At 42.1% G+C, this 24,204-nt stretch overlaps 5 protein-coding genes, 1 long non-coding RNA gene and 1 pseudogene across 12 annotated transcripts; 4 read left to right on the top strand and 3 right to left on the bottom strand.

The window, feature by feature from the left end:
- Nucleotides 1-98: 98 nt before the first annotated feature.
- On the bottom strand, nt 99-4,728 carry LOC121694302 (zinc-binding protein A33-like). The gene is made up of 6 exons (XM_042074413.1): nt 4,170-4,728; nt 3,095-3,190; nt 2,545-2,778; nt 2,376-2,398; nt 2,082-2,197; nt 99-1,329 (listed from the first exon to the last, which is right to left on the bottom strand). Exons 1-6 carry the CDS (start codon nt 4,674-4,676, stop codon nt 779-781), a joined length of 1,527 nt encoding a protein of 508 aa, XP_041930347.1. The 5' UTR covers nt 4,677-4,728; the 3' UTR covers nt 99-778.
- On the top strand, nt 4,555-11,751 carry LOC121694317. 4 transcript variants are annotated; one of them, XR_006025725.1, is made up of 4 exons: nt 4,555-4,623; nt 7,316-7,402; nt 7,939-8,013; nt 11,618-11,751. It is a non-coding gene; the product is annotated as an uncharacterized LOC121694317 (long non-coding RNA). The 4 variants fall into 4 exon arrangements; XR_006025726.1 differs by lacking the exon at nt 4,555-4,623 and adding an exon at nt 4,748-4,828; XR_006025724.1 differs by lacking the exon at nt 4,555-4,623 and adding an exon at nt 7,020-7,234.
- LOC121694303 (zinc finger protein 2-like) lies at nt 5,775-8,776 on the bottom strand. The gene is made up of 4 exons (XM_042074414.1): nt 8,312-8,776; nt 7,900-8,009; nt 7,298-7,358; nt 5,775-7,012 (listed from the first exon to the last, which is right to left on the bottom strand). The coding sequence occupies exons 1-4, from the start codon at nt 8,547-8,549 to the stop codon at nt 6,024-6,026; spliced, it is 1,398 nt and encodes a 465-aa protein (XP_041930348.1). The 5' UTR covers nt 8,550-8,776; the 3' UTR covers nt 5,775-6,023.
- si:dkeyp-121d2.7 (zinc finger protein with KRAB and SCAN domains 8) lies at nt 9,131-13,434 on the bottom strand. 2 transcript variants are annotated; one of them, XM_042074411.1, is made up of 4 exons: nt 12,056-13,434; nt 11,645-11,820; nt 11,323-11,434; nt 9,131-10,943 (listed from the first exon to the last, which is right to left on the bottom strand). In XM_042074411.1, exons 1-4 carry the CDS (start codon nt 12,342-12,344, stop codon nt 9,946-9,948), a joined length of 1,575 nt encoding a protein of 524 aa, XP_041930345.1. In that variant the 5' UTR covers nt 12,345-13,434; the 3' UTR covers nt 9,131-9,945. The 2 variants fall into 2 exon arrangements, with proteins under 2 accessions (XP_041930345.1, XP_041930346.1); XM_042074412.1 differs by having other exon boundaries at nt 9,131-10,940.
- Nucleotides 13,435-13,521: 87 nt separating this feature from the next.
- mif (macrophage migration inhibitory factor) lies at nt 13,522-14,766 on the top strand. The gene is made up of 3 exons (XM_042074432.1): nt 13,522-13,733; nt 13,942-14,114; nt 14,569-14,766. Exons 1-3 carry the CDS (start codon nt 13,626-13,628, stop codon nt 14,633-14,635), a joined length of 348 nt encoding a protein of 115 aa, XP_041930366.1. The 5' UTR covers nt 13,522-13,625; the 3' UTR covers nt 14,636-14,766.
- Nucleotides 14,767-14,854: 88 nt separating this feature from the next.
- Nucleotides 14,855-19,611, top strand: LOC121694296 (zinc finger protein 37-like). 3 transcript variants are annotated; one of them, XM_042074401.1, is made up of 5 exons: nt 14,855-15,452; nt 16,372-16,419; nt 16,767-17,495; nt 17,598-17,658; nt 18,086-19,611. In XM_042074401.1, the coding sequence occupies exons 1-5, from the start codon at nt 15,417-15,419 to the stop codon at nt 19,477-19,479; spliced, it is 2,268 nt and encodes a 755-aa protein (XP_041930335.1). In that variant the 5' UTR covers nt 14,855-15,416; the 3' UTR covers nt 19,480-19,611. The 3 variants fall into 3 exon arrangements, with proteins under 3 accessions (XP_041930335.1, XP_041930337.1, XP_041930338.1); XM_042074404.1 differs by lacking the exon at nt 14,855-15,452 and adding an exon at nt 15,477-16,092; XM_042074403.1 differs by lacking the exon at nt 16,372-16,419.
- A 701-nt stretch (nt 19,612-20,312) lies between these two features.
- Nucleotides 20,313-23,241, top strand: LOC121694315 (annotated as a pseudogene).
- The last annotated feature ends 963 nt before the right edge of the window (nt 23,242-24,204 follow it).

Genomic DNA, 24,204 nt, shown 5'->3' with positions numbered 1-24,204 from the left:
CATCGAAGCCAACCCGTGACGCTGAGAACAGTCTCACAGTCGCTTCTACGCTACGTCACATCTATGAAATTCCCGCCCTGCATCCTGATTGGCTCTACCATACAATCTCGTGCCGAAATCACTCTCAACGGAAGCGATCCCAGATGGATGTGAGTGGAGCTAGGCGGAGCGAAATTCATCTGGCGAGAGTCAGGTTAGTGGAGCAGTGCTAGTGGAAGAGAAGATCAAACTTATCTTTATAATTTTTAGCCCCCTCTCCCAGCATCATCTCCCAGCACCTAACACTAATCTGGATCTGCAGATGACAAATATTAGTCACAAACACACAAAAAAAGAGTCAAATGTGTTAGTATTGTGCATTGTTATATCTTCATATATCAGTGTCTGCATCAATGAAAGCTGCCAGGGCACCTGGTGGACAAGTGGTGACAACCTGATCTATATTTGAGACCATTTTTCATCAAAATCACCTCTCATTCCTGTGGCCATATACTACACCATATTGGTAGGGCTATGCAGCCTACAGTACATGTAGAGTTAATGTGAGTGACACCAGTTTTCAGTTATATGTTGGATATACTCTATGTTCCTTGGGTTGCCATGGTTTAACTACTCAGCTGGCTTAGCGACAGCTCACTAGAACAGAGGTGTGCATATAGTGAGAGGTTCCACTCAAGAGCTCACTAGAACAGAGGTGTGCATATGGTGAGGGGTTTTTACTCAACAGCCGACTAGAACAGAGGTGTGCGTATGGTCAGAGGCTCTATTCAACAGCCCACTAGAACAGAGGTGTGCGTATGGTGAGAGGTTCCCGGTTGCGGCCGTTGATAATGGGCCAGGGGTTGAAGTAGGGGTAGACTGGCTCAGTAAAGTGTGCTTCACTGAACGTAAACAGGTGACTCATATCTCCTGCATCGTAAAAGGTCACCAGGCCACGGTCGTAGTCCAGGTAGATGCCAACGCAGTCGGGCTGGCGACTGGGGTTCAGTGGGCAATCCTCGGCGCTGGTGCATGCCTCGTACTCGCTGCCGTTGCTCAGCACCAGCGTCCAGAAGCCGTCCTCCGGGCACAAGCTGATCTCCTCCTTGCGGTTGACCGAGGCAGCAGCCACGCCCAGGCCCCAGGCCGTCTTGGCCCCCACCTCCACCTCCCAGTAGTGGCGGCCCTCGGTGAAGGGCTCCGTGCCCAGCACGATGTTGTAGAGGGTGAAGCGCTCAGGGTTGTTCGGCAGACCTGATTGGATCTCCCCAACTCTCACGCTCCGCCCACACGGGGAGACGTGGAGGCGGGGGTAGGCAGTGGAGGGGTCCAAGACCACCGGCTCCACCACTGAGGAAAAGGGCGGGGGAGGAGGAAGTTCAAACCCATTCAAACCCATAAATTAAATGTCAAAATTCAAACCCATAAATTAAATTAGATGTGATTGCTTTAAAAATATTGGATTTATCAACGTTCTGAGAGTGGCATGAGTTCATGTATATCTGTGTAGAGTTTGTACACTCTAAAAAGTGATGTATTAAAAATGACACATGAGCTGAGAATTTTTCATTTCATAATTTGCAGTAATATGCATACTGAAACAATGTATATGTAACAATGCATATACTGTACTGGAGTAAATTATTTCAGGATACAGAAATTCTGTACTACACTCATTGAATTACTGGAATATCATGGATTTTTTTTCGAAAGTCTATTCCAGACATGGAAAGTCAGGGAATTTTATCTGAAATCATTGGTTGGTATATTGTACTATTCATTGTATAGTAAGTCATGGAAATTCAGTTTTTTTGTACAGTGAAGTCAGGGAAAAGTCATGGAATTTTACATTTGACTTAAGAGTGGGAACCCTGTACACTGCACACTATCCCAGCTATGATTTGTTAAGGAGAATGCCCATCTGACACTGACTTTTGCACGTACGTGTCAGAGACTGTGTGTGTGTGTCTCTGTCTCTCTCGCTGACCTCTGACTGTGGGTGTGTTTGTGTGTGAGAGAGAGATAGAGAGAGAGAAAGGTGAGAGAGAGAGTGTGTGTGTGTGTGTATGTGTATGTGTGTGAGTGTGTGTGTCTGTGTTTACCTGGCTTCAAGGCTGAGTTCATTTTCTTCCAGACTCGATACTGCAGTGGGCCTACAAATTCCCCCTCTGGCAGCTCTGCACACACACCCTGAGGCTTCTCAAACACACACTCCGCACTCATCACAAGGAACAACAGAATCCCGAGTAAGCAACTTTATATGGTCACTGCAACATGTAGTGAGTAACTGGCCTATATGCAGTGAGCATGTGGGTACATGTTGGTGTTCCTTCATTACTGTGCAGCATTGCAGCTGCTCAGACAGGCAAGTTCAGATACTGCATGTCTGTACTCACCTCTCAATGAAACATTTAACTCCCTGAAAAGAAAACCAAAATAGATAAGTCAAAGGTCAGTCTTTGTGTTTTTAATTTGAACTAATGTCTACCTTTCTTCACCTAAATTCACTACCCTCTATTCCTGTTATGTCTCTAGCGTTCTCTCTATTCATTGTGTTTGCCTTACTGTAAGCAGTTTGGGGTTCTCTTCCTCGTTGAGTTTGGTGTGTATTGTTTTGGCAGCGAGGTCCAGTTCACTCATCTGCTCAGTGGTTTGGGTGAGCAAGTCATTCAGCTGCCCCAGTTTCTGCTCTTTGGCTTGTCGGAGTCGCGCTTTCATTTCCTCTTCCTGTCGTGACAGGAAGTCACGAAGTTCCTGGAACTCAGTGCTGATCTGGTGATCCAGTTCCCCAGCTCGTTCCTGGGGAGAAGACTAATAATTAATTACCATAATTGTACAAGCATTTGAAATGTTTGTTTATGAGGCCTGACTCACAAAAGTGTCATTAGATGTTGCCAATACGGTCTGTGTATTTTGTTTGAAAACATAGGATGGGGTTTTGTTTACTTCAAGTCAGCTGTAAAATAGAGTGAGCGCCAGGCATTTGCCATTGCAGCATGACAGGCAGCATGGGACTGCCATTAAGGTTAAAATGAGCTCAGAGAATGTCACACTTATCCAACAACCAGACATTCTGGTTCCCAAAAACACTCCCTGAAGACATTTCTGGTCCAACCTTGAGGAGCAAGATGGTGTCATTTGTCTGGAATTGATAAGCAGCGGCCTCCTTCCTCTGTTCCCCGACTCGTTCAAGCGCAAGACACAGCTTTTCCTAACACATTAAGACACACAGAAGACAAGTTATCATCTAAGAGCCTGTATTAACAAACTCGTAAATCATTCTCTAGAACTGGAATTTCAACTAAAAGAGTAATATTTAAGATGCTTCAGTGGGCCACAAGACTGCTTCAGAAAGGGAGCCAATGACCTAGACTGTCAGGTTGGCATAGCCTACATACTGGGCAGCAGTCCAATAAACAGAGTAACTGACTTTATCCAATAAAATGTAACAAGATTTGCGTGATGACTGCTCAGATCCAATTGTGGTTTGAAAAACAGTTTAATGTGATAGCCTCTTGTTTGCAACCAACGGTTTATATTATATAACCAACATCCACTGGCCTTGTGATAGAGGTGAAAATCTTTTGAAACTGATCAGTGTCACACACTCACTAAATTCCTCCATGTATGCTACCCCCTGAAAGTGACACATCAGGTAGCATAGCCTATTCCAATTAGTGGTTTAACTTTGTTTGAAAACTTTTTTTGAAGAGAATCTGTTGCACTCTTAAAACGAATGTGTTGTCCCTATCTGGACACTGAGATGTGTTAAACAAAAACAAACAAGGTAAGCGGTTTCAACACAAGTTGTGTTATTTTCAACACATGTTGTGTAACAAAAGGGAAAAAAAGACACAACACAAACTGTGTTGTCCCTATCTGGTCACAGAGATGTGTTAAAAACAACATAAGTTGTGTTGTTTTCAACACATTCGTTTTAAGAGTGTGTGCTCTCCACTGAAGGTGATTTTGTGATTTGTATATTCACATCTTATTTCATGCCACGGAAAGATCTCTCACCTGAGTGCTTTGGATATGTTTAGGGTCCAGACATAGGCTATGGTTAAAAGTTACCTAAGTTCCGAGTCGGTATTTATTATGTCATCCTCCCTATATAAAAAGTGTGCCAATTTTTTTAGTGATGCATCATGCAGGAGAAATTGTGCAGGGTTATTTTAGTTGCCTTTTACCTTGTAATTTTCAAAAGCCTCGTTGATGGGAATTACGTTGTGAGTCTTGTGGTCCCGGGACATCCCGCAAACAAGACAGATTGCCACCTGGTCATCTTCACAGTAGAGCTTTAATTTCTCCTCGTGTTCAAGACACATGTCAGGTTCAATTTTGGTTTCGGAGTCCTCACCGCTACAACTGGAGGTGGACGCCTCCGGTGATTGACTCCTCTGTGCTGGTTGGGGGTCCTTCGGCCGCGCGTCGTCCATTGCTCTCGCGCGGCGCACACTGTCCACAACGTTACAAAGAAGTGAATTTGGTCTCAGTCTTTTGGAGCATGTCTTACGGCACTGAGGGCAAGTCGATTCGTCTTCAGACTTTGCCTCCCAACACCTACCAATACAAGCACGACAAAAGTGATGACCGCACTCTAGGATAACCGGCTCGCGGAACAAGTCAAGGCATACGGGACAGGTAAGTTCTTTATGAAGCTCCTCTAGCGCAGCGCCCTCCAAGTCCGTATCCATATTCGTCTGAGAAATGTGTATACTCACAGTGAGAAATATTACTTCAGGCTTGCTAGCATGACTTTCAGACCGCCTCCTGGGGCGGAGTTCGTGCCACTATCTCTGACAGAAGGAGGGCGTGCGTCAACATGACCACGGCGAGTGAGATACAGGTATGACTTGGCTATGTAGAGTAAGAACAGACAATCCCAGCGGCTACAGTATGTCTCTGTGTCTTTTGGGGACTTTTTCATTTATATAGTTGTAAATCAGACGAGATCATTAAAACGCGGATGAGAACAGTTTTACCCTACCGACCTATGCTGAGTTAGCTGAAGAAGACTTTAAAAGAATACATTTTAAATAACTTTAAATGTATAATTTCTACACTACGAAAAAAAAAAAGAATAATGCTGGATGTTGTATGATAAACTGTATTAAGCTCAGGTAGTCTTCAATCTCATTCATCTTAGGTCAGTTATGAGGGTGAGTGTGGGATTCTTTGTGAAAAGTGTGCCTTATCTACATCCTCCAAAGTCACACCTCTGTCAGTACACACACAAGTCAGTACACACTCAAGTCAAATAGACCTGCTCACATCTGTGGATTGGGCATTACCTCTCCTTCAAGTTTTTAAAGGTCACACCTCCATGCAGAGGTTAAAGGCTACTTTTTCAACAAAGAAGCTTTCTCAGGAGTTGTTGGAATGTCAGTTGACCTTTTGTGACCGAGTTAAGAGTCTGAGTGGAAATGTTTGTTTTTGAAAATGGCCATCATATAATCCTGTAATAGTAATGTTGATGGATGTTCACCTCGTGCCAGATGCACAGGAAGAAACATTAAACTCAGTCATCATTTTTTTTACATTTACATTAGCACTAAAGACCTTTATCAGGAATCTCAGCCACTTTTCCACTTGTGTATTTGCCCCCTTTGTAAGTGCACTTTTGGGGCCATGCCCAGAGTTAAAATTGCAGTTGCAGTTTAAGGGACTTAGCCTATTTTCATGACATAACTCAACATAAGTGTTAATATGACAGATACAAATATAGATTATTCGGCACCTTTTAATTCAGCATTTTTTAACTAAATGCCATTATACCAGCATGCCACAAAATGTCAGTTTCTCTTTAGTTTATTTTGCCATTCAAGTGTCCCAACTCCAAATATCAATGTATAAAGAAAAAAAACACAGTTATGCAAAATAGAATCAGTTCTGAATCAATTGTACTGTATATTTTATAATCAAAATTACTAGTGTTATTTAGAAAAATGTTGCTGATGATGTCAGTGTATGTATGTATTTGTGAGATGATCTTAGAAGTGCGGGCCTCAGTTTATCAGTCTGAGCTGTGAGTTTATTTAACCTCATCTGTGTATGAGGATGTGCTTCTTCAGATGAGCCGACTGGATAAAGGACTTTCCACACACCTCACAACTGTATGGCCTTTCACCGGTGTGGATGCGCTTGTGCCGGGAAAAATTCCCAAGGTCCAAAAACTTCTTACCGCAGTGGGCGCAAGTGTAGCGTGGTTCCCCAGAATGGGTCTTCAGATGCGCGTGGAACACGGCACGGTTCCCAAAAGTCAAACCACAGACACTGCACTCGAAAGGATGCTCTTTAGAGTGTGAGACGAGGTGGAGGTTTAAGTTCGCTTTGGAGATAAACTTGCGGTGGCAGAAGCTGCAGCTGTAGCCATCCTTTCCGCTGTGACTCTTCAGGTGATGTGCTAGGCGGGACTGATACAGGAAGCTCTTGCCACACTGAGAACACTGGTGTCTCTTCTCATTCTGGTGCACTTGCTGGTGTCCACAGAGACCTTGCTGGCTGTGAAATGTCTTACCACAGTTCACACAGCGGTGTTGGCCGCCACCAGGGAAAGAGCTCATGGGAAGATGCCGCACTGGCATTGTCTTCTGTAATGTCCTGGTAGCACTTCCATTAAAGGTAGGAGGTGTGCACGCTGGTCTGTTGGGTAAAGGCAAGCTCGTGTTATAATTACTCTGCTCCTCACTCTGATGGTCAAAGTGGCATGTTGAAATATCCACGGTGAGTTTGTTGCCAGTGGGAGAGACAGGGGCCATGCATGCAGCCTGAGGTTGGCCACGGCTGACACTGTGCTGCCGGTATGAAGGGTGAGCACGGTCAGACGGGTCTGTTGACACATGTGCTTTATGGGAGACTTTTTGGAGAGCCGCTGCACTAGCGCTGCTTTGCTCCAGCGTCACAGTCCTCATTTCCATACTGACAGGCTGGGGAGATGATTCCACTTTGATCTCCGTCTTGCACTCTGCGCCAGTGGGACTTGGTGGAGGTCTACACGCCCCATTTTGTTCAGCTGTTAACTGTATTTGAGCTGGAGAGAAGCAGAGAGAATAGTATCCTGTGATATAAATTAACACAATGTAGGAAATAATTACTCTTTTTGTCAATAATTGTCAACGTGCTGGGTGCTCATTTATTGCTAAGGGAGGGTGTGTGTGTGTGTGTGTGTGCGTGAGTGTGCGTGCGTACAAGCATAACCTGCGTTGTCTCAACAACACAGTCCCAGATCAGACATGAACTTGCAACCAGGGAGGTGGGTGTAGGACATTTGTGGGTGTTGCTAGCACGTGTCTGTAATGTGTGTGTACATACTCACTCTCTGTGTGTACCTCAGGTGAAGTCCGAGAAATTCCTTCGAGTTCCTTGGAGTCTGTAGCCTAAAAACAGAGGACCACATAGCCAGAGCAGTTCTCAGTTCCAGGTAAATATTACGTAATGTTACACATCAGATCCAGTCAAAGGTGATATTATGTAATGTTACACATTAAGGAAAAACAAAGTACTTTTTGGCTTTCATTACAAAGGATGTCTTTATCCAGTAACATACAAGAAAGGTCTATACCAAGAGTTCAGATGCAAAAGCCTCTAAAAGCCATCTTGTGAAAATGAGATAACGATGGTGAGTGAATGCTCTCCATACATGGTATACCTTAATCAACTAATTTTACTAGAAAACCCGCTAAATACAACTCTCTTCCTGGTCTGAAATATCGATTTATAGGCAAAAACATATAGGAGCCTGATAAAACATGCTTATTTAAAAGAAAAGTTATCAGAGGGATTTAGAGGGGTTTGCATCTGCACTCTTCAGTGTTCCCTGACAACTGTCTGACCTGGTGCTATGAACTACAGGAGCATGTATTATTTGCAGGTTAATCAATCGTGATATAATAGGCAGACTATCATTTTCACCCTCACCTCCTCTTTAATGAGAGGGACTCCCTCCTTGCCCTCCAGGTGCTCCTGTGTGATGATAATTTCAGCGAGCCTAGACTCTGTTGTCTTTGACGGTGGTCTTCTTCCTACAACTGGGTAAGTGAAATGGCAAACGAGGAATGATAAATCAATGTTATCGATCCAGTTACGTAGCGTACTCGGACCACCTACTGTCTCAGAACATTCAAATTGAACAAAAATATTCGAGCAATCTATCTCAAAACATAATCTTTGAATTCTTCTTGAATTTCACCTGGGGATCAATAAAGTATCTATCTATCTAAGCTGCTTTTTGAGACCCGTCGTCTCTCGTAGGCTGATACAATGTAACAAGATCTCTGAACGTCGCTGCTAGTACAGCGTAACAGTAGCAGCATGACTTTTCAAATCTTACTGTGACAGTTTTCTGAGATCCATTCTTCGCTGTGCACTGAGTTGTCTACCGCACCCTCCTGTGTTTGGATTATGCGACATTTCAGTGTGTTGTTCTCTGCCTGGACCCGACTGATCTCAGCGCGGAGCTCCATAACACAGGACTCGTAGAGTTTAGCTGTTTCAGCCATGGCTGCACTAAAAAGAATCTCCATTATAGATGCAAACTGCGTCTGAAAAACACGAAGGTCTTCGTTCATGTTTGTGCCAAATGAGCTGTTTGTTTGTTAATGGATGCCCTGCGTAGGCCTACGTATTTGAGCACCAAGAGAATCGCTACATAAAACTCGACAGTTTGTTCAACCTTGTTGACATCACGATCACGATGACTTCCGGTGTAATTCGCGTTGACCTTTTTCAGACTAGATTATAAACAAAAGAAAAATAGATAGATGATAAAACTATGACAGATAAAGACAAGAAATATATACAAAAACATAATTTGGTGTTGCACTGTAGTCTTGTCTTCTCGTTTTCCTCAATGTTCTAATTGATACTGTACATTTTTTTTATGTTTTGTTTTGTGCTTTGGCAACACTGTAGGCTACAGTTATGCTAATACAGCAACATTGAATTGAATATTACATGTAGCCTAAGGTTTGGTGACAGGCTTATGCAAGTTTTGTGTACAAACATTAGCAGTACCCTACAGCGTTACTATTTCTTATTAACATACTTTAATCATCTAAAGTGCCTGAACATGGACCCATAGAATATGAAAAAAATTAGACAGAGCATATTTCTTAACTTTTGGACAACTTACTGAGCTTGACATCACAAGTGTTGAAAATCCACACAAAAGAGTAGCATTCTTTATTAATGTGTGTTCATTTATTATTGACACAAAGTACATTATGTAAACTTGTACAAAAAGAGAAAGTTGTAGTCACTCCATAAGGCTCTATGGCCTACTAGAAGAGATAAGAGAGATGACATTGATAGGGTATGAATAAAGCATCCATTTATACCAAGAAAAGGCCTTTATCCAGGAAAAAGAATGAACATTATCAGTAACTTCTTGTGAAAGTATGCTTAAAATGCAGAGCCTCTTACAAGAAAAGTAATTTTCAAAATCTTATTTTTTTTCAAACAGGGTCTTAGGGTCTTTTTGAATAGAACACAAAACACAAGTTAAAGTCCAACACATTCTAATGGTTTGTACAAGACCGATAAATTCATAATTTCAAAGGGGGAAAAAATCTCTGTTTCAGTTTTTTGCCTCTCTCGACAGAAGCTGAAGATGCTATGGCATGTCAGAAACATGTACTACTACATGGAGTGTACAGATTTAAAGCAATTGTATGTTACATACAAGAAACAACAGTCGTGTAACCACTTGACTTCTGTATGCTATGGTCTTAAGGTGATGCAGGTCCTTAACTATTATTGGTTAATAAACTGAACTTGACAGCACTGGTTGCCTTTGAATTGCGTGAGAGTCTGTGTCCTTTTCTGTGTATGATTACCATTTCAGAGTACAGATGGTCTTTGAAATGTCTGAGGTCATTAGGCTGCCATTATGTCCAACATTTTTTGTATTTAGTTTTTTTTTTTTTTGGCGAGCAGATTGTGTCTGTGCCTGTTTGTTATGCTGCATTATATGTTGTAGAAACACTGGTGCTGTTTGAGTTGTTCCGGGTCACTGCAGGTCTTGCCACACTGCTGGCACTGCAGGCCCTGGCCCTCGGCACGGTCGCTGCTGTGGATGTGCTGGTGCCTCTTGAGGTACTCCACGCGGCTGAACCGCTTGCCGCAGGCGCCGCACTCGTACGGCCGCTCGCCTGTGTGGATGCGCTGGTGACGCTCCAGGTTGCCCAGGCGACTGAAGCTGCGGCCGCACTGCGGGCACCGGTGCGGCCTCTCGCCTGTGTGCACCAGCTGATGGCGCTCCAGAGAGCGTGAGTGCATGAAGCGCTTGCCGCACAGTTCGCAGCGGTGGGGCCTCTCGCCGCTGGGCACGCACTCGTGGTTCTTCAAGGCCCACGCTTGGCTGAAGGCACGGCCGCAGGTGGCACACTGGAATGGCTGCTCCTCGTCGCCGCCAACGGGGCACGCGTGGTCCTCCAGGTCCTCAGTGGAGTTGAAGCCGCCACCACAGTGTGTGCAAAAATGCAGGAAGTCCCCGCCCTCGCCACCAGACTCCTCTTCCAGGCTCCCAGTGGCTGATGGGAGTTGTAGTCCCTCTCCCTGCTCTAGGAGAGGCGGCGAGCTGCTGACTGCCTCTCGGGTTCTCTTGGTCCAGCCTGTGGTGGCTGGGCCTGCTGCTCTGTGTGGGGAGGCGGGCTGCTGCTGGGAGCTGCAGAGTCCATCCAGGCCGATGTACTTGGGGCTCATCACATACTCCATGTCACCCCTGGTGTCGGTCATGTCTAACTGAGTTGGGCTGTTGAGCCCTGACCTGGCCTTCTCCCTCTCCCGCTCTGCCCGTAAGGCCGTCTCGAGGCCACTTAGCTCGTCCACGCTGGCCCCACCCTCCTCAGCTCCATCAGCACAAGCCGGTTCTCCCTTCCAGTCTTCCTGGGCACCGGACAGGCCAGAGGGGCTGCGATTATCGGAAGCCAATCCAACAGAGCCGCTGGCTGGGTCCAGATCTACTATGGAGAGAACGACCGGAGATTTCACAGCTGAAAATAGTATTAAAGTGGACATAAGCAATGCACATGTTCTACATTAAAAAATATTCTTAGAGGTCATCCGACACTGTGAATTTATCAGATGACAAAAATACCAGCGATTCTCATTGTTATTCATTAGTTCCAATAACATGAATCAACCCATGTTGCCACAAAAAACTAATGGTAATTTTAAATTATAGACAGATTTAGCAGAGATTGGACAGTTAACAGATTTAGCTGAGGTTGGACAGACAAGAGTGACTTTGAATGTGTGTCTGAGGTGCTGTCTTTCTTCTGGACATTTGTTACTTGGCATCTCATTCTTTCAGCATTCGTCCCTACTGTAATCATATCTCACCATTTGTATGACTGTGAGGGCCAGTAGATTTTGGCTCGTTAGGCTCCATCTGTAGAGCTTCTTGGATCAGCCGAAGAGAGTCCGGTCTGTAACCAGACTCCCGCTCAGAAGACTAGCACAGATAAACAAGGAGTCAAACAGAATGAGAATTGACTGATAACTGACATCAAAACTATTTGGACGATATAAATGTGATTTATGTGGGCTTGGAGTGATGCATCTAAGCCGTTCTATCTCCCCCTCTCACTTGGTTCTCCTCCTCCTCCTCTCTCTCCCTCCCTCCCTCACACTCTAGTTTCTAGCCTCCTGATTGGCTCCTCACCTCCTCTTTGATGTTGGCTGGCTCCTTTCCCTCCCCAGAGGCACGTCTTCTCTCCTCCCTCTCCTCCTCTTCTCCTTCAGGCAGATGAACGAGGTACACGTCCCTACCCTCCTCCCTCGCTTCTCCAACCCCCTCCTCCCACGCTCTACCACTCCACTCCTTCCCTGCCTTTCCTCCTGGGGGAGGGGAGAAAATGCAGGAGTGGTGAGGAGATCAGGAGAACGAGCGAAAGAGAATAAAAGAAAGACTGAATAAGCTCTCCTACAATTTTATGACTTATGAACAGTTTCCTGTGCAGTAAGAGTACAATTTCTGAAGAAATTGTTATAATAAAGCCTAGAGTACTTTGAAAATTAATTAAATAGTTTCATCAATAAAATCATTAATATGCAAAACAAAACTTGCGCTTACTGGCCATGTCCGCTTTACGCTTCTTTCGCCCACCATCATCCGAAGCCATAAGGCCAGCCCGGCGGCTCGCCCAACTGAGACCATACTTGCGCTCATTCCTTAGCTTATTCTCGGTCAGTCTCAGTCTGAGTTTCAAGGCTTCATTCTCTTTTCTATTCAAAGATATTTCCACTAAATAGTCGTTGACGGTGTCCTGGAAGAGTTTGGTGATCTCACACACCGACGCACGGACTAAACTGTCCATGACCGCTGTGAGATGCACCTGGAAGGTCTTCAGAGAGTCTGCCATTCTCCTGTTGTGATATCTGACAGATTTGAACAGAAGTGCTCCTCTGCAAAGCGTCTAGAGAGTTATGAAATTATGCGGTGTATGAATACAATAGCCTATGTTGTCGTGGAGCTAATTGTAGCTACGAATTTTGGTCCTCGATTCGTCCACTTATCATAAATACACCTTATCAGTCGAAACTGTCGCCGAGTACGAGCCTCTGCGTAAGTAGTATTTGCCTAATCCATGACAATAAGTTTACATTAACGATGTTCTAAAATCACCGTTACTCAAAGGCTAACAAGAGGACATTATCGCTAGTTCGATAAACAAATCTAGTCGAAGTTAAACACACATCCATACACCATGCTTGAAAGATCGCTACGCCCACTAAGTGTACGTAGATCGCAATCTATGGTATTTCAAAGTATTTCATGAATGCTAAATACAAATTCTCAAACAAACGCTGAATAAAGAGGGCAGCTTAGACAACAGCTGTTCAGGCGGACGTTGGTTGGATCCTCAAGATCTCAAGACCCTTGAAGCTCAAGTGGTTGTCCGTTTTGTCTATCGTGGGATGTCTAAATAGCCTGGTCGTGTTCTCCGAGATAGCAGATATCAACAAAATGCAGTAATGTTGCACGAAATTGAGAATACCTCAAAACCTACGATATATATTCGCCTTTTTCAGGATTTCTCATTCTAGGCACTTATCGTTCTCCGCAACAATCTCGCTTCCGGATGTTGACTAGTGGGCATGCGTAAATGTTACCGTAATTATTTGAGAAAATGCCTACAGTATAAAAATCCCAAGGATAGAAAATTCTGGCACGTTTGGCAACTTTGTTGTGTTATTTTCTGAGGGAGGCTAGTTTTTAAATATTCCTTACGACCAGATTAGATTGATCGAAAAAAAAGTTAAATAAATCCATACGCATATAGACTATGTAGGCTAATATTCAGATATGGTTAGGCCTAGGCCTAATTCTTTTTTATATATAATTTTATTTTATATCCTTAAATATGTTCCATAAAACTGCAAATAGCCCATAATATAGATGAATATTGAATGGATGATGATGAATAGTCCCTCATAGTGTCAGCGGGAAAAGAAGTGTGACAGCCTAGGCGAATGGTGGCGCAGTCGGTTTATATCAGCCTAGTCTAGTCCCTGTATGAAAAGCCGAAGAAGGACGTCTATTGGTCCTTTGGTTTGTTCCCGTGATCACCACCGTCACTCGCGGTGTATCCGTGCCTTGTAACACATTCCGGTAGTTTGTGAGTCGTTTCAACAGTGCAATCATGCCGATGTTCGTGGTGAACACCAATGTGGCTAAAAGTGCGATTCCTGCCGCTCTTATGGTTGAGGCTACAGACGAATTGGCCAAATTGATGGGGAAACCTGCACAGGTGAGATTTGAGATTATGCATTACGCACAAGAATCTGTAGAGATGCTGAAGGCCTGTCTCCATAAACCCAATCCCTCCAGTCACGTTGGCGTTACAGAAACTGGGATGGGTCACAGAGATGATTGGTTCATCATGATGAAGGCTAATACGCTAACTTTCATGCGGTCTTTATAACCGACTTTTCATGGTTGTTTGTGCTCATTCACAGTATATCGCTGTACACATTAACGGGGATCAGATGATGATGTTCGGTGGAAAGCCAGATCCTTGTGCGCTCTGCTCCTTAGTCAGCATCGGGAAAATCGGAGGAGCACAAAACAAGCAATATTCCAAATTATTGTGCGGCCTGCTCAATAAACACCTGGGCATCTCGCCTGACAGGTAGGCTACAGGCAGATGGAGGGTTTCAAAACCCTTGTTCATGAAAATGATAAATCTTACTTAGAAACTAATGTGATGTAAATGTAACCAAACCTGTTTTGAACATAATCTAAAGCAAACTATAAGATAGCAAATAGTTTCCCTGTCCACTGCGCAGATGATTGGCTAAATTACACAATTTTTCACACACATTAGTCAAGTGGGATTAGGACCTCCACTTTGCCAATTCATATCTTGGAGGTGAGGGAGGACAACTGTTGTGTTGTCACTTTTCTGAAGCTAGTGATGCTTTTATGGTTTCTTTCTGAAATTGAAGCATCTCAAGGAATACCTAGATTTTAGGTTTCATGGGTCAAAAAATCTTCGTAATGATGGTATTTTGCACAGTTGCATCAGTTATGGCAAAGGTAGACTATGCAAAACGTTTGATGCACTTTTATCATTTATTTTACAGGATCTACATCAACTTTACTGATATGGCTGCAGAAAATGTTGCTTGGAACAACTCCACCTTTGGCTGAGATAAAAAGCTGCATCTTAATGAGACTAAAAGCAAAAATGTTATGCAATAGATTATCCGTGATATCACAATGACAACACAGCACTTACTGTAGACTTGAATATGATAATAAAGTATGATGAGTCAAAATGATTTCTTTTTGTAAAATGTAGTAGATGAAGGCACTTGCTTTGAAAATGAAAAAGACTTCACTCTGATGAACTGATTTATGTTTGATCACGGTTGTGATGAACTCTAGACCTTGTTGGCTACTCATGATGACACAGCAAGATAAATAATTTCCACTAATATAACCGCTGTCCACATTGGTATGACTTCCTCCAGAAAGAGCTGGAGACAAGAAATAGGCCTATATTTAACCAAGTAACACAAAAAGGTTTAAAACTACAGATATCATTCCTGTGTTGTGCACGTTTGTAGTCCACAAATTAATATGATGATTGGTTTAAAGGAACATCGCTAGCTTTTTGTGTGTGAATTGCACATGTTGAGGGAAGAATTAACTGTTGCTACAAAAAGATGCAGTCCTGCCTTTCACTAAGTCAGGTACAATTTAATCACTACCATATATTCATTTATTTCAGAGACGCTTGAGCGTCGTAGGCTATTCCTGTCCAGTTGGCGGCGGTAAAGCGCAAACTTACCGTTTTAACGCTACCATAGACCACTTTGTTAACTGCTAGAATGCAATGTTTGTGTTTGGTTGCACACCATAATCTTTTTTATTTTATTTGACTCACTTTTATAACGACTAGCCTACGTCGACCGTTGCAACACAACTAATGGCAGAATCATTACAACAGGAAACTAGCCACACGGTAAGCCTGTCACTGTTAATGTAGCCTGACATACCCGCACCTACACCATTTCTGTTATTCGACCAATCAGTAGACTTAAACACTTAATTAGTAAATAGAAACAAAGAATCATGTCAACCTTTGTTCTGACGTTATATTAGCACGAGTAGGCCTATTTTCATAGCGTTATGAACATCTGACATGTGTCATTTTCCCCGGAAATGGTTTACACACGCAAACTCACCTAACATTTTGTGTTTGACGCACTTCTTTGTAACAAGTTAACCAACGTTTTTAGAGCGCCACACTACAATCTTTATTGTCATCGGAATCTCATTTTAATAGGAGCTTTTACATATTAAACATGGTCTAGAGAGGGTTCTTGATAGATGTTCCATAATTTTCTTGTTTGTAGCCTACATTTGGGTCTACATAGATGTTCACACTCTTGAATAGTCTGTTTTTGCTGTATGGCATGGACAATATTTCGGATTAGCGCGGAGGTTCTATATCTGTTTTCAATATGCCATGTGTATTTAAGCATCAGAATATTGGGACCCTATAGCAGATTTGAGTCCACATGTCAAGGGTCCACATGTCACGGTTGAATAGTGGCAAATAAACAAGAAAAGAAAAATCACTTTGGATTTGTATGTGAAAGGTATCAGAATTAAATCACTTCGTGTTGTAGAAAAGATGAAAATACCATAAGGAAAGTTTTATCAGTTTTTTTGTAGCCTATGGTATAAAGTCAAAGTTTATGTTGCACTGAAAGATCATCTTTGGTTAGGGCTGCTCGATTGTGGCAAAAGTCATTATCATGATTATTTTGTTCAATATTGAGATAACGATTATTAAACACGATTAATCTGTGATTTTTGAGCTCATCCACTTTCAAAACTTTAGATTTTTAAATTGAATTTTAAATATAATCCAACAGAAAAACAGGCCTACTATGCAGAAATATAATGTATGGACAACTCAAGAGGTAAGGGCAACATTGTTATGAAACTGAATGTAGCAAAATAATAATATTTTAATTATGTTGTTTTCATAATTGTTGAAAGTCATAATCACAGTTAATTCAGTTAATTGTACAGCCCTATGATGGGTCTTTGTATTTGTGTGCAGCACTGGTGTATAGAGGATTTCAATAACATTTTCAAATTTGTTTGCATTTGTGAGTTAATAGAAAGTAGGGTAATGGAATCAATATTAGATAAGGTATGCAACATACCTGTATAATTGATAGATGCTGTTGGACTACTTATCCTGATTTGTGTGTATTTATAAGGTGTGTTGATCTTTACTAACTTGTTTATATTTACTGGACAGGGACCTGGCCATTTGACAGATTGTGCGATAGCAACAGGAACGATGCCAGATGTTACGATGTCATTCCGCTGTGAACTTCAAGATATCATGGCGACACTCCTCGATACCACTGTCATGCAGATTTTACGGCTAGTGCAAAAAGAATTTTTGGAGAAATTAAAACAGAATGAGCAGGAGATCCATGGATTACAGGAGAAACTAAAGATGGTTGGACATCTGGGAGAAGGAGATGAGGAGACAGAGGAAGCTGATGAAGAGACATTTCACAGGGAAACTGTAACAGAGGACGAGCAACATAGCAGAGAGACAGAAACACAACTAAGCACAAATGAGCCTGAGCTTATAGAAGAGTTTGCAGGGAACGAGGGAAACATGGAGGACGATCTAGAAATCATCCAAGTAAATGAAGTGGGAAATGCAGAGAGGGATGCTGAGACTGGAGGAGCTGGAGCAGTACGAGACACAGGAAGTGAGACTGTCCAAAGTGACGTGAGGGTTGAAGGGGAGGTCGAATTCACAGACAATGGTGGGAATGCTGGAAAAGAAAACCAAACAGAGAAAGAGGGACAAAAAGTAAGAAGAAAACGTAAAAGGGTGAGAGTGAAAAGTGAAATGGAGGATTGTGGTGTCATAATGAATGAGAAGATGACCACCAGTGTTGACAACATGGTTCTCAAACTGGAGGATCCTGTACAAGTTGAAGGAACTGATTCTTGTGACGTCTCTGAGGTGGGTTAATATTGCTACTATGACACAGTAACTATGTAATAACTGTTGACATATCGTATATGTAATATCACATGCATTCTTCTTTCCTTGAATCCTCTACAGTCCCGAGGGGGAGCTGGACACCAGGTGTATCTCCTTGAGGATCATGACTATCCATGTAATGGTGAGTGAGTGGGTTGTTAATTAGGGGAGATACAGTATTTTGAAGAGTTAAAGGCAGAGTCTGCGATTCTGGTAAAAGGATATTGATATTTGACCTCAACAGTCAATTGGCTGAAATCACTTATGGCTTGGTCTGACCCCATTATGTGTGTTTGCCTTTTACAATGCTAGGACTGTACAATGTTTTCTTTGTTCAGAGTACACGCTGAACAGACAGCTATGACTGTTATGAGAGATTAAGACAAACGTATATTGAAGTAGAATTGTAGATGTTTCACAGTTTCATTGGCAGTAAAAACATTGAAGATCCATCTTGTATTAGAGTAAATGTAGTATACGTATTAGAGCTTTGTTTAGACTATCAATAAGGAGTATCCAGCCAATAGACATAAATACCTTTGTGATAAGCTTTTATTGTTTGTGTGCAGCGGATTGCTGTGATGCCACAAGTGTGACGAATTTACTGGAGATGAAGCTTCCCACTTCACTAAATGAGTCCACTGCTCAACACTGCACTGTGGGTGCAGACAGTAAGTTAAGGGAGGGAATAAAATGCAACACAAGTTACTCCTCTCTTGCGACCTTCGACCCCCAAACTGAAATCAGTGAAGAATACCTAGCTAAGGCCAAGGTAGCTCTAACTAAAATGGAAGGTCTACCAGACAGAGGATGGGTCCTTCTGGATCCTCTGACTGGTAAGTTTTGCATCAAAGATGAGCTGGACTTTAAACCTGAGGGGATGGGAAGAGATGAAGAAGATGAAGAAGATGAAGAAGATGGAGAAGATGGTGAAGGACCAAGTGCTGATCCAAGCATAAACGGCACACATTCTGTGGAGACAGGGGTCAAAATGACCACAAATAGCAGCACTCAAACAGAAGCTCAAATAACTGTAATGATGGGTGATGAATTTGATAAGGTGAATCTGAACTCTCCATCTGCTAAGGAGGAGGAGCCAAACAGAGTTATCACCAGAAGCAATAAAGCTAATAGAACTAACAGCATCAGCACCAAAACCAATGAGACGAATGTTGTGCAAAGTCGGAGAGGCTACGCTACTAGAAGCACTGGAAACACTGTATCAGCTAGAGCCAAAAGAAAAGCTAAAAAGGATCATAACATAAAGGTCTGTGCCAGTGAAGCCAACACTAGCAAGAAAACCTGTGCTGATAGTCCTCAAGGCAAGAGTAGAAACATTGGAAAAGGTAAAAAAGTTCACAATTTTGAAAATAGGGTTTACAGATCAGGACACTTCATAATTAGTCCAGGTACTTTGACCAAGAGCAGAAAAGAGTTTACCAAGAAAAGCAGTGGACGGATATACACGGCCAAAGTGAAAGTATGTGATCCTAGTGACCAAAGCTTCGAAGTGAAAAATGAACCTCACTCTAAGGGAAAAGTCTTTGAATGTAAACACTGTGCAAAGACTTTTCCCACCTTACCATATCTGAAAAAACATTGGGAATATCACTCTCCAAACAAAAAGTACATATGTTCTCATTGTGGCAAGGGGTTTGTGTATGAATGTCACCTGAAAATCCATCTGCAGTCACATACAAAAGAGAGGCCGTACCAGTGTAATCAGTGTGGCAAAAGGTTTAGATACAACTCCAATCTGAAGTATCATCTAGCCTACCACACTGGAGAAAAGCCACATGTTTGCCTGCAGTGTGGAATGGCCTTCAGCCGCCGTGGTCATCTGGTCAAGCATGTCACTTGTCACTCGGGGCTGAAGCCTTATTCCTGCTCTCATTGTGACAAGACCTTTGCTGCAAAAGGAGGGTTGACAAGGCACAAACAGATTCATCTAAAAAAACAATAAAAAAAACAGGTCAAATTAAATAGGCAATGTTTTAAAGGTTCTGACCACTCACTTTGTTGGTTGCTCAGTATGATGTGTGGATAGACAGTGATTATTTCAAGATGGTGTCTCTATTAAATGTTTTGTATGGTGTGATGGAGACGGTGTTGTTATTAGTGTGGGGACAGAGTATGTGTGTGAAAGTTGTAGTATTGATGGAAATGATCAAGTTTTTCAGTTTGACATTATTTTAATAAATGTATAAATAAATATATATATTTCTAGGAATTAATTGGTCTCTAGGGCTTTGTATGTGTGACTGAAATATTCACTCCTGCTGTGTTAACAAGTTAGAATCTTACAGAGATATTCCCTGCTTTTGCATGTGCACACAGTGATTGACAAGATCCACCACATTTCTTGACAAGTCTCACCGATGGTAACTAGGCGAACACGGTCTCTTAAAATGTTTTTAGTGCAGTTTTAGTTTATGTTTTCATGGTGAATCTTTTTGTATGTAGTATTATGTCCACCCCTCTGCCTCAAACATATTGCTCATGGTGCACCTTTCGTTTGCAAAGCTGCAAGTGTCAACAAGGTTTGGGCCCAAGGTTTTGATGTTAACCAAAGATTCTAACACTTTGAACTTTGCACCCTGGGGATTTAGGGGTATTCCAAGTACATGGTTTAGTGACAAACCGTTGCAAATTAACTAATTCAGAGTAAGTGGTAAACCAATACTCAGAGTTAATTTACACAAATTTGTTTCTAGACCACTCCTACCGTGGAATACCCCTGAGAAGTCCATGCTTTCACCTTAACAGCAGGGCTCCTGTGGAGGAATCAGAACCTGCAGGGCTTTGGTTGAGGTGAGACAGTTGGGTTTATTGGAAAACGGTTATACTCCAGATTGGTAGATGGCGTTTGCGTCCAATGTAAAATTATGCAAGCAATCATGAGTACCATAGACATTCTATGTATTTTTATGTTAGGCGCGCAAAGAAATACCTTTAAACAGCATCACTCACGCACACCGTCAACTCTATACGCTTAGCGTTTGTTTCTTTTCATGTGGCTGTGCGTTGCCTGAGCCAAGCTACACAAAAATAATCTGTTGCTGAGCAGCCATGGCGGCTAGACCTAATTCTAAAACAGGTAAGCTCCCTTAAATATATCTCACTCTGTTCAAAGTATCTCATTCTTTGCCCATTTCAATTCAGAGTTGTGCACGCATGATGGTTTTTGAACGCCACAATACAGAACTATACCTGTGGTGCTAATCTTGTAAAGTAGGCCCAGGTCATGCTGGAACCCCTAAACTGCCATCATTTAAACCCAATTTCCTCATGATCTCGTGTTAAAGGCTATATGTTATTATCTGGATATGAACTTTGTCTAAGAACATTTGCCCACAACAGCCCAATTAGTTGTACCACTAATTTCGTCAAAATAATAGCGGAGTCTCCCGTGCTAAAATGGTCAACACATTCCACAACAACAAAAGCTCCCAATAGCCCCACCACCAGTAGAGCTTACTAGCTGTCTTCTTATTAATGCATTATTTTCTCGAGGTATCAAATATATCATTAGGGAGGGAGAACAAAGTGTCGAGATAATGGTGAAAATAAGAGGAGTAAGAAGTAAGTAAGAAGTCTCAAGAAAGGGGAGGAGGGGGCGGTGCTACTAATGTAAACAGACTGTTACTGGATGTAAACTAATGGTATCTTCGGGCTTTCAAAATAAACCAGTGTTAAAGAATTTAATTTAATCTTGATTAAAAACTTCATTAAATCGCTCCAGTAGCATAATTGACAAACATGAGGTCAAACTCATTGAGCCCACTACGAGTGAACCAACTTTGAAATTATTTATTTTGATTCCACATACAATTACATACCCCTCATATACATAGGCCTATATATATATTTAGCAGAGACTTTTATCCAAAGTGACTTACATATGTCGTTACAAGGAGAAGTAGAAATGTGCATAAATTAAAGATGAAAAGCCTATACCCTTTACTTTTTCAATTTCCCCTTAATTTCCCCCCTTAATCAAGAAATCCCTGAATTAACACCTTAAAATAAACTTAAGATAAACTTAAATTGTCCTTAATTACCCCCTTAATCGCAACAAATAAAGGGAACCTCTGACTTGACACCTTAAATGTAGATTAATGGGTCACACCTTAAAATGGCATTTCAGTTAAAAATAAAGGGCCTGTTTAACAAATTAAGGACCAGTTATTTTAAATTACGTGGTTTGGTGTGTTTTCAGGGGTAATTTAAGGTAAAATTGAGTACATTACGTTTCGTAGTGTCCTTCCCCACAACACTACCACCGCCCCAATCAGGGATTTCACAGGCAACAATGAGTTTCCTTCAGACCTGATGTATGTGGTTACCACTGTGTTTACCATGATGATGTTCAGGTCGTGGTTCTAAGCGAAAGGCAGAGGATCATGATCTAAAAGAAGATGCACCTTCTTTGGACAACAAGAAAGAAAAGCCTGAAGATGTGGAGGTTAAAGAAGAAGGCCAAAAAATTGTTATTGAACACTGGTAAGCTGGGAATCTGGATGGGAACATCACTGCCGCCGAGGACGTTTACATGTGTTCCATTTGCTTATTGCTCTCTCCAAACGTCACTGTATGTTTATCATGTCCATGTTGTTTTGGATTGCTCTTTATGTGATGCACAGAATATTGGGTGAGATTGAGACTCTCTTCTAGTAAAAGCTGACGAGTGTACCATCGGCATGCTGACGCAGTGAAGTCAGCAATTCAGGCAGCACATCCAGATCTGTGTGTGGAACTGAACCCCCAGAAACCTCGTCACCACAGTTTTGAGGTCACCCTGGTGGATGCTGGCAAGGGTAAGTGTACAGTGGAGGACTCAAAATGAGTCAATCAGTTGTGATGAAACATCAGCTCTCTCAGTATCTCTCAACTTTGCACACACTCTGTTCTCAGAGACGTGTCTGTGGACTGGCATTAAGAAGGGTCCTCCTGCTAAACTGAGGTTCCCTGACCCTGAAGAAGTCGTGTCTGTCTTGAAGGAGGCACGACACAGTAAATAGAGAACAATGAGGTTTGTCTACATTACATAACATTTAGCAGACACTTTTTGACCAAAGTAACTTTCATATGTCGGCTACATTACAAGGGATCACATTGTCCACCGAGCAACTTGGGGTTAAGTGCCTTACTCAAGGGCACAACGGTGGAAACCGGGAATTGAACCAACAACTTTCAGGCTACTGCACGCTAGCCCAGCTCCTTAACCACTACACTACCACCGCCCGTCTAGGCTTTCACTGTTAACTTTCACCCTGAGTGGTGGTATTGGGAGCTTTCAGTTCAGGCATACTGAATTTATTTGAGATTCTCAAGCACACAGAGAATCAGTTGGCCAAAAATGCCGTCTTTGTCTGTTTAGTATATATTGTGCCATGTTAAGCCAAAGGAATATCTAACTACTGGCCTTTTTCAATGTAGTTTATTCAGTGTTTTTATAAACCAAATTGTTGAATGATTTCTGTCCTTTGCAGTTACTAATCAGATTCTGAGCACCTGCATGCGTAATGATGGGGAATGACCAAAAGGATGCCTTCCCAGTCTCTCCCTTGATAACCCTGCTGCAGTGTTTGGAACTGATGAGTATTTAACATGTGGTCGTCAATCTGATTTTCTGCTCACTGGTTTGTACTGCCGCTGTCTGCGGTAATGTTTTTGGCTTAGTTTTGTTCAGTAAGAGAAGAGAATAAACCATTTTCAAAATGCCTTTTCAGTGCAATCATTCATCATTTGGTGACTTTACATCATCTGAATACTTGTGTGTTCTCTTCAGATTTTATTACTGACTATTTACAGGCCTCCAAAACATTCAGCTAAAGTCTTTCTTGAAGAGCTACTGTAGGTGAACTGCTGTCAATTATTTACATAGAGTTTGACTGTCTTATTATATCAGGGGATCTAAACTTGCATGTGGATAATCCTGAAAACAATTATGTCAATGAAATAATTGCACTACTCAATACTTTCTTCCTAAGACAGCATGTACAGGGGCCAACACAGTCTCTTGGCCATACCCTCGATCTTGTTATCACAAAGGGTCTCTTATCACTACGTTTTCATGCCGGTAATAAATGGTTTTGAATCAGTTTATTGCCCAAATTCCGTTTATGTCAATATTCCGTTTAACCTGTTTACAAGCAAGTAGAATGTCACGTTTTGAGCACATTCCTGTTTACATAGCAATCAACATTATTCCGAATAAGTCAGCGACGCAGCCTACAAATAGACTCCCAACATCATGACGTAGGCTAAATCTTTGACTGAAAATTGTCTCCTCGTCTTTCCAAAAGTGTGCCCATTGTTTCGCCATGATAAGGAAAGTGCGTCAGACAATTGGTTCATTTTATCCTAATTCTGTGCGAATTGAGCATGCGCAGGCCTACAACACTCTTCCTTCTGGGAGCATATTCTGTTTAAGGTGTTTTCATGACCCAATATTCCATTTAAAACAGGCTATGCTAGGGTGTGCAAACGGTTTATTAGTAAACCGAATATGGCCTTTTTCGGTTTATTTCAATCAGAATAAGGAGTTTACAAGACACATGCATATTTGGTTTATTCCCAATAAACTGATTTGAAACCGTTTATTGGCTGCATGAAAACGTGATGAATGTCTCTACAACTGTTAAAGACCTGGCCATATTATAGGTCCGTATTATATCCGATCATT

The sequence above is a fragment of the Alosa sapidissima genome, chromosome 20, assembly GCF_018492685.1.
Source record: "Alosa sapidissima isolate fAloSap1 chromosome 20, fAloSap1.pri, whole genome shotgun sequence".
Taxonomy (NCBI): domain Eukaryota; kingdom Metazoa; phylum Chordata; class Actinopteri; order Clupeiformes; family Clupeidae; genus Alosa; species Alosa sapidissima.
This window is presented reverse-complemented; position numbering and strand designations above follow the sequence as displayed.

Coding starts and splice junctions, on each gene's coding strand:
- LOC121694302 (XM_042074413.1), bottom strand. CDS start 4,676: ATGGATACGGACTTGGAGGGCGCTGCGCTAGAGGAGCTTCATAAAGAA. Junction 3,191..4,169: donor AGGCTTTTGAAAATTACAAG/GTAAAAGGCAAC, acceptor TTAATGTGTTAG/GAAAAGCTGTGTCTTGCGCT. Junction 1,330..2,081: donor GAACTCAGCCTTGAAGCCAG/GTAAACACAGAC, acceptor CCTTTTCCTCAG/TGGTGGAGCCGGTGGTCTTG.
- LOC121694303 (XM_042074414.1), bottom strand. CDS start 8,549: ATGAACGAAGACCTTCGTGTTTTTCAGACGCAGTTTGCATCTATAATG. Junction 7,359..7,899: donor TCCCTCTCATTAAAGAGGAG/GTGAGGGTGAAA, acceptor CTCTGTTTTTAG/GCTACAGACTCCAAGGAACT. Junction 7,013..7,297: donor ACCTGAGGTACACACAGAGA/GTGAGTATGTAC, acceptor GCTTCTCTCCAG/CTCAAATACAGTTAACAGCT.
- si:dkeyp-121d2.7 (XM_042074411.1), bottom strand. CDS start 12,344: ATGGCAGACTCTCTGAAGACCTTCCAGGTGCATCTCACAGCGGTCATG. Junction 11,821..12,055: donor GCGTAAAGCGGACATGGCCA/GTAAGCGCAAGT, acceptor CCCCTCCCCCAG/GAGGAAAGGCAGGGAAGGAG. Junction 10,944..11,322: donor CCCTCACAGTCATACAAATG/GTGAGATATGAT, acceptor TTCTCTCCATAG/TAGATCTGGACCCAGCCAGC.
- mif (XM_042074432.1), top strand. CDS start 13,626: ATGCCGATGTTCGTGGTGAACACCAATGTGGCTAAAAGTGCGATTCCT. Junction 13,734..13,941: donor TGATGGGGAAACCTGCACAG/GTGAGATTTGAG, acceptor GCTCATTCACAG/TATATCGCTGTACACATTAA. Junction 14,115..14,568: donor CTGGGCATCTCGCCTGACAG/GTAGGCTACAGG, acceptor TTTATTTTACAG/GATCTACATCAACTTTACTG.
- LOC121694296 (XM_042074401.1), top strand. CDS start 15,417: ATGGCAGAATCATTACAACAGGAAACTAGCCACACG. Junction 17,496..17,597: donor ATTCTTGTGACGTCTCTGAG/GTGGGTTAATAT, acceptor AATCCTCTACAG/TCCCGAGGGGGAGCTGGACA. Junction 17,659..18,085: donor TCATGACTATCCATGTAATG/GTGAGTGAGTGG, acceptor GTTTGTGTGCAG/CGGATTGCTGTGATGCCACA.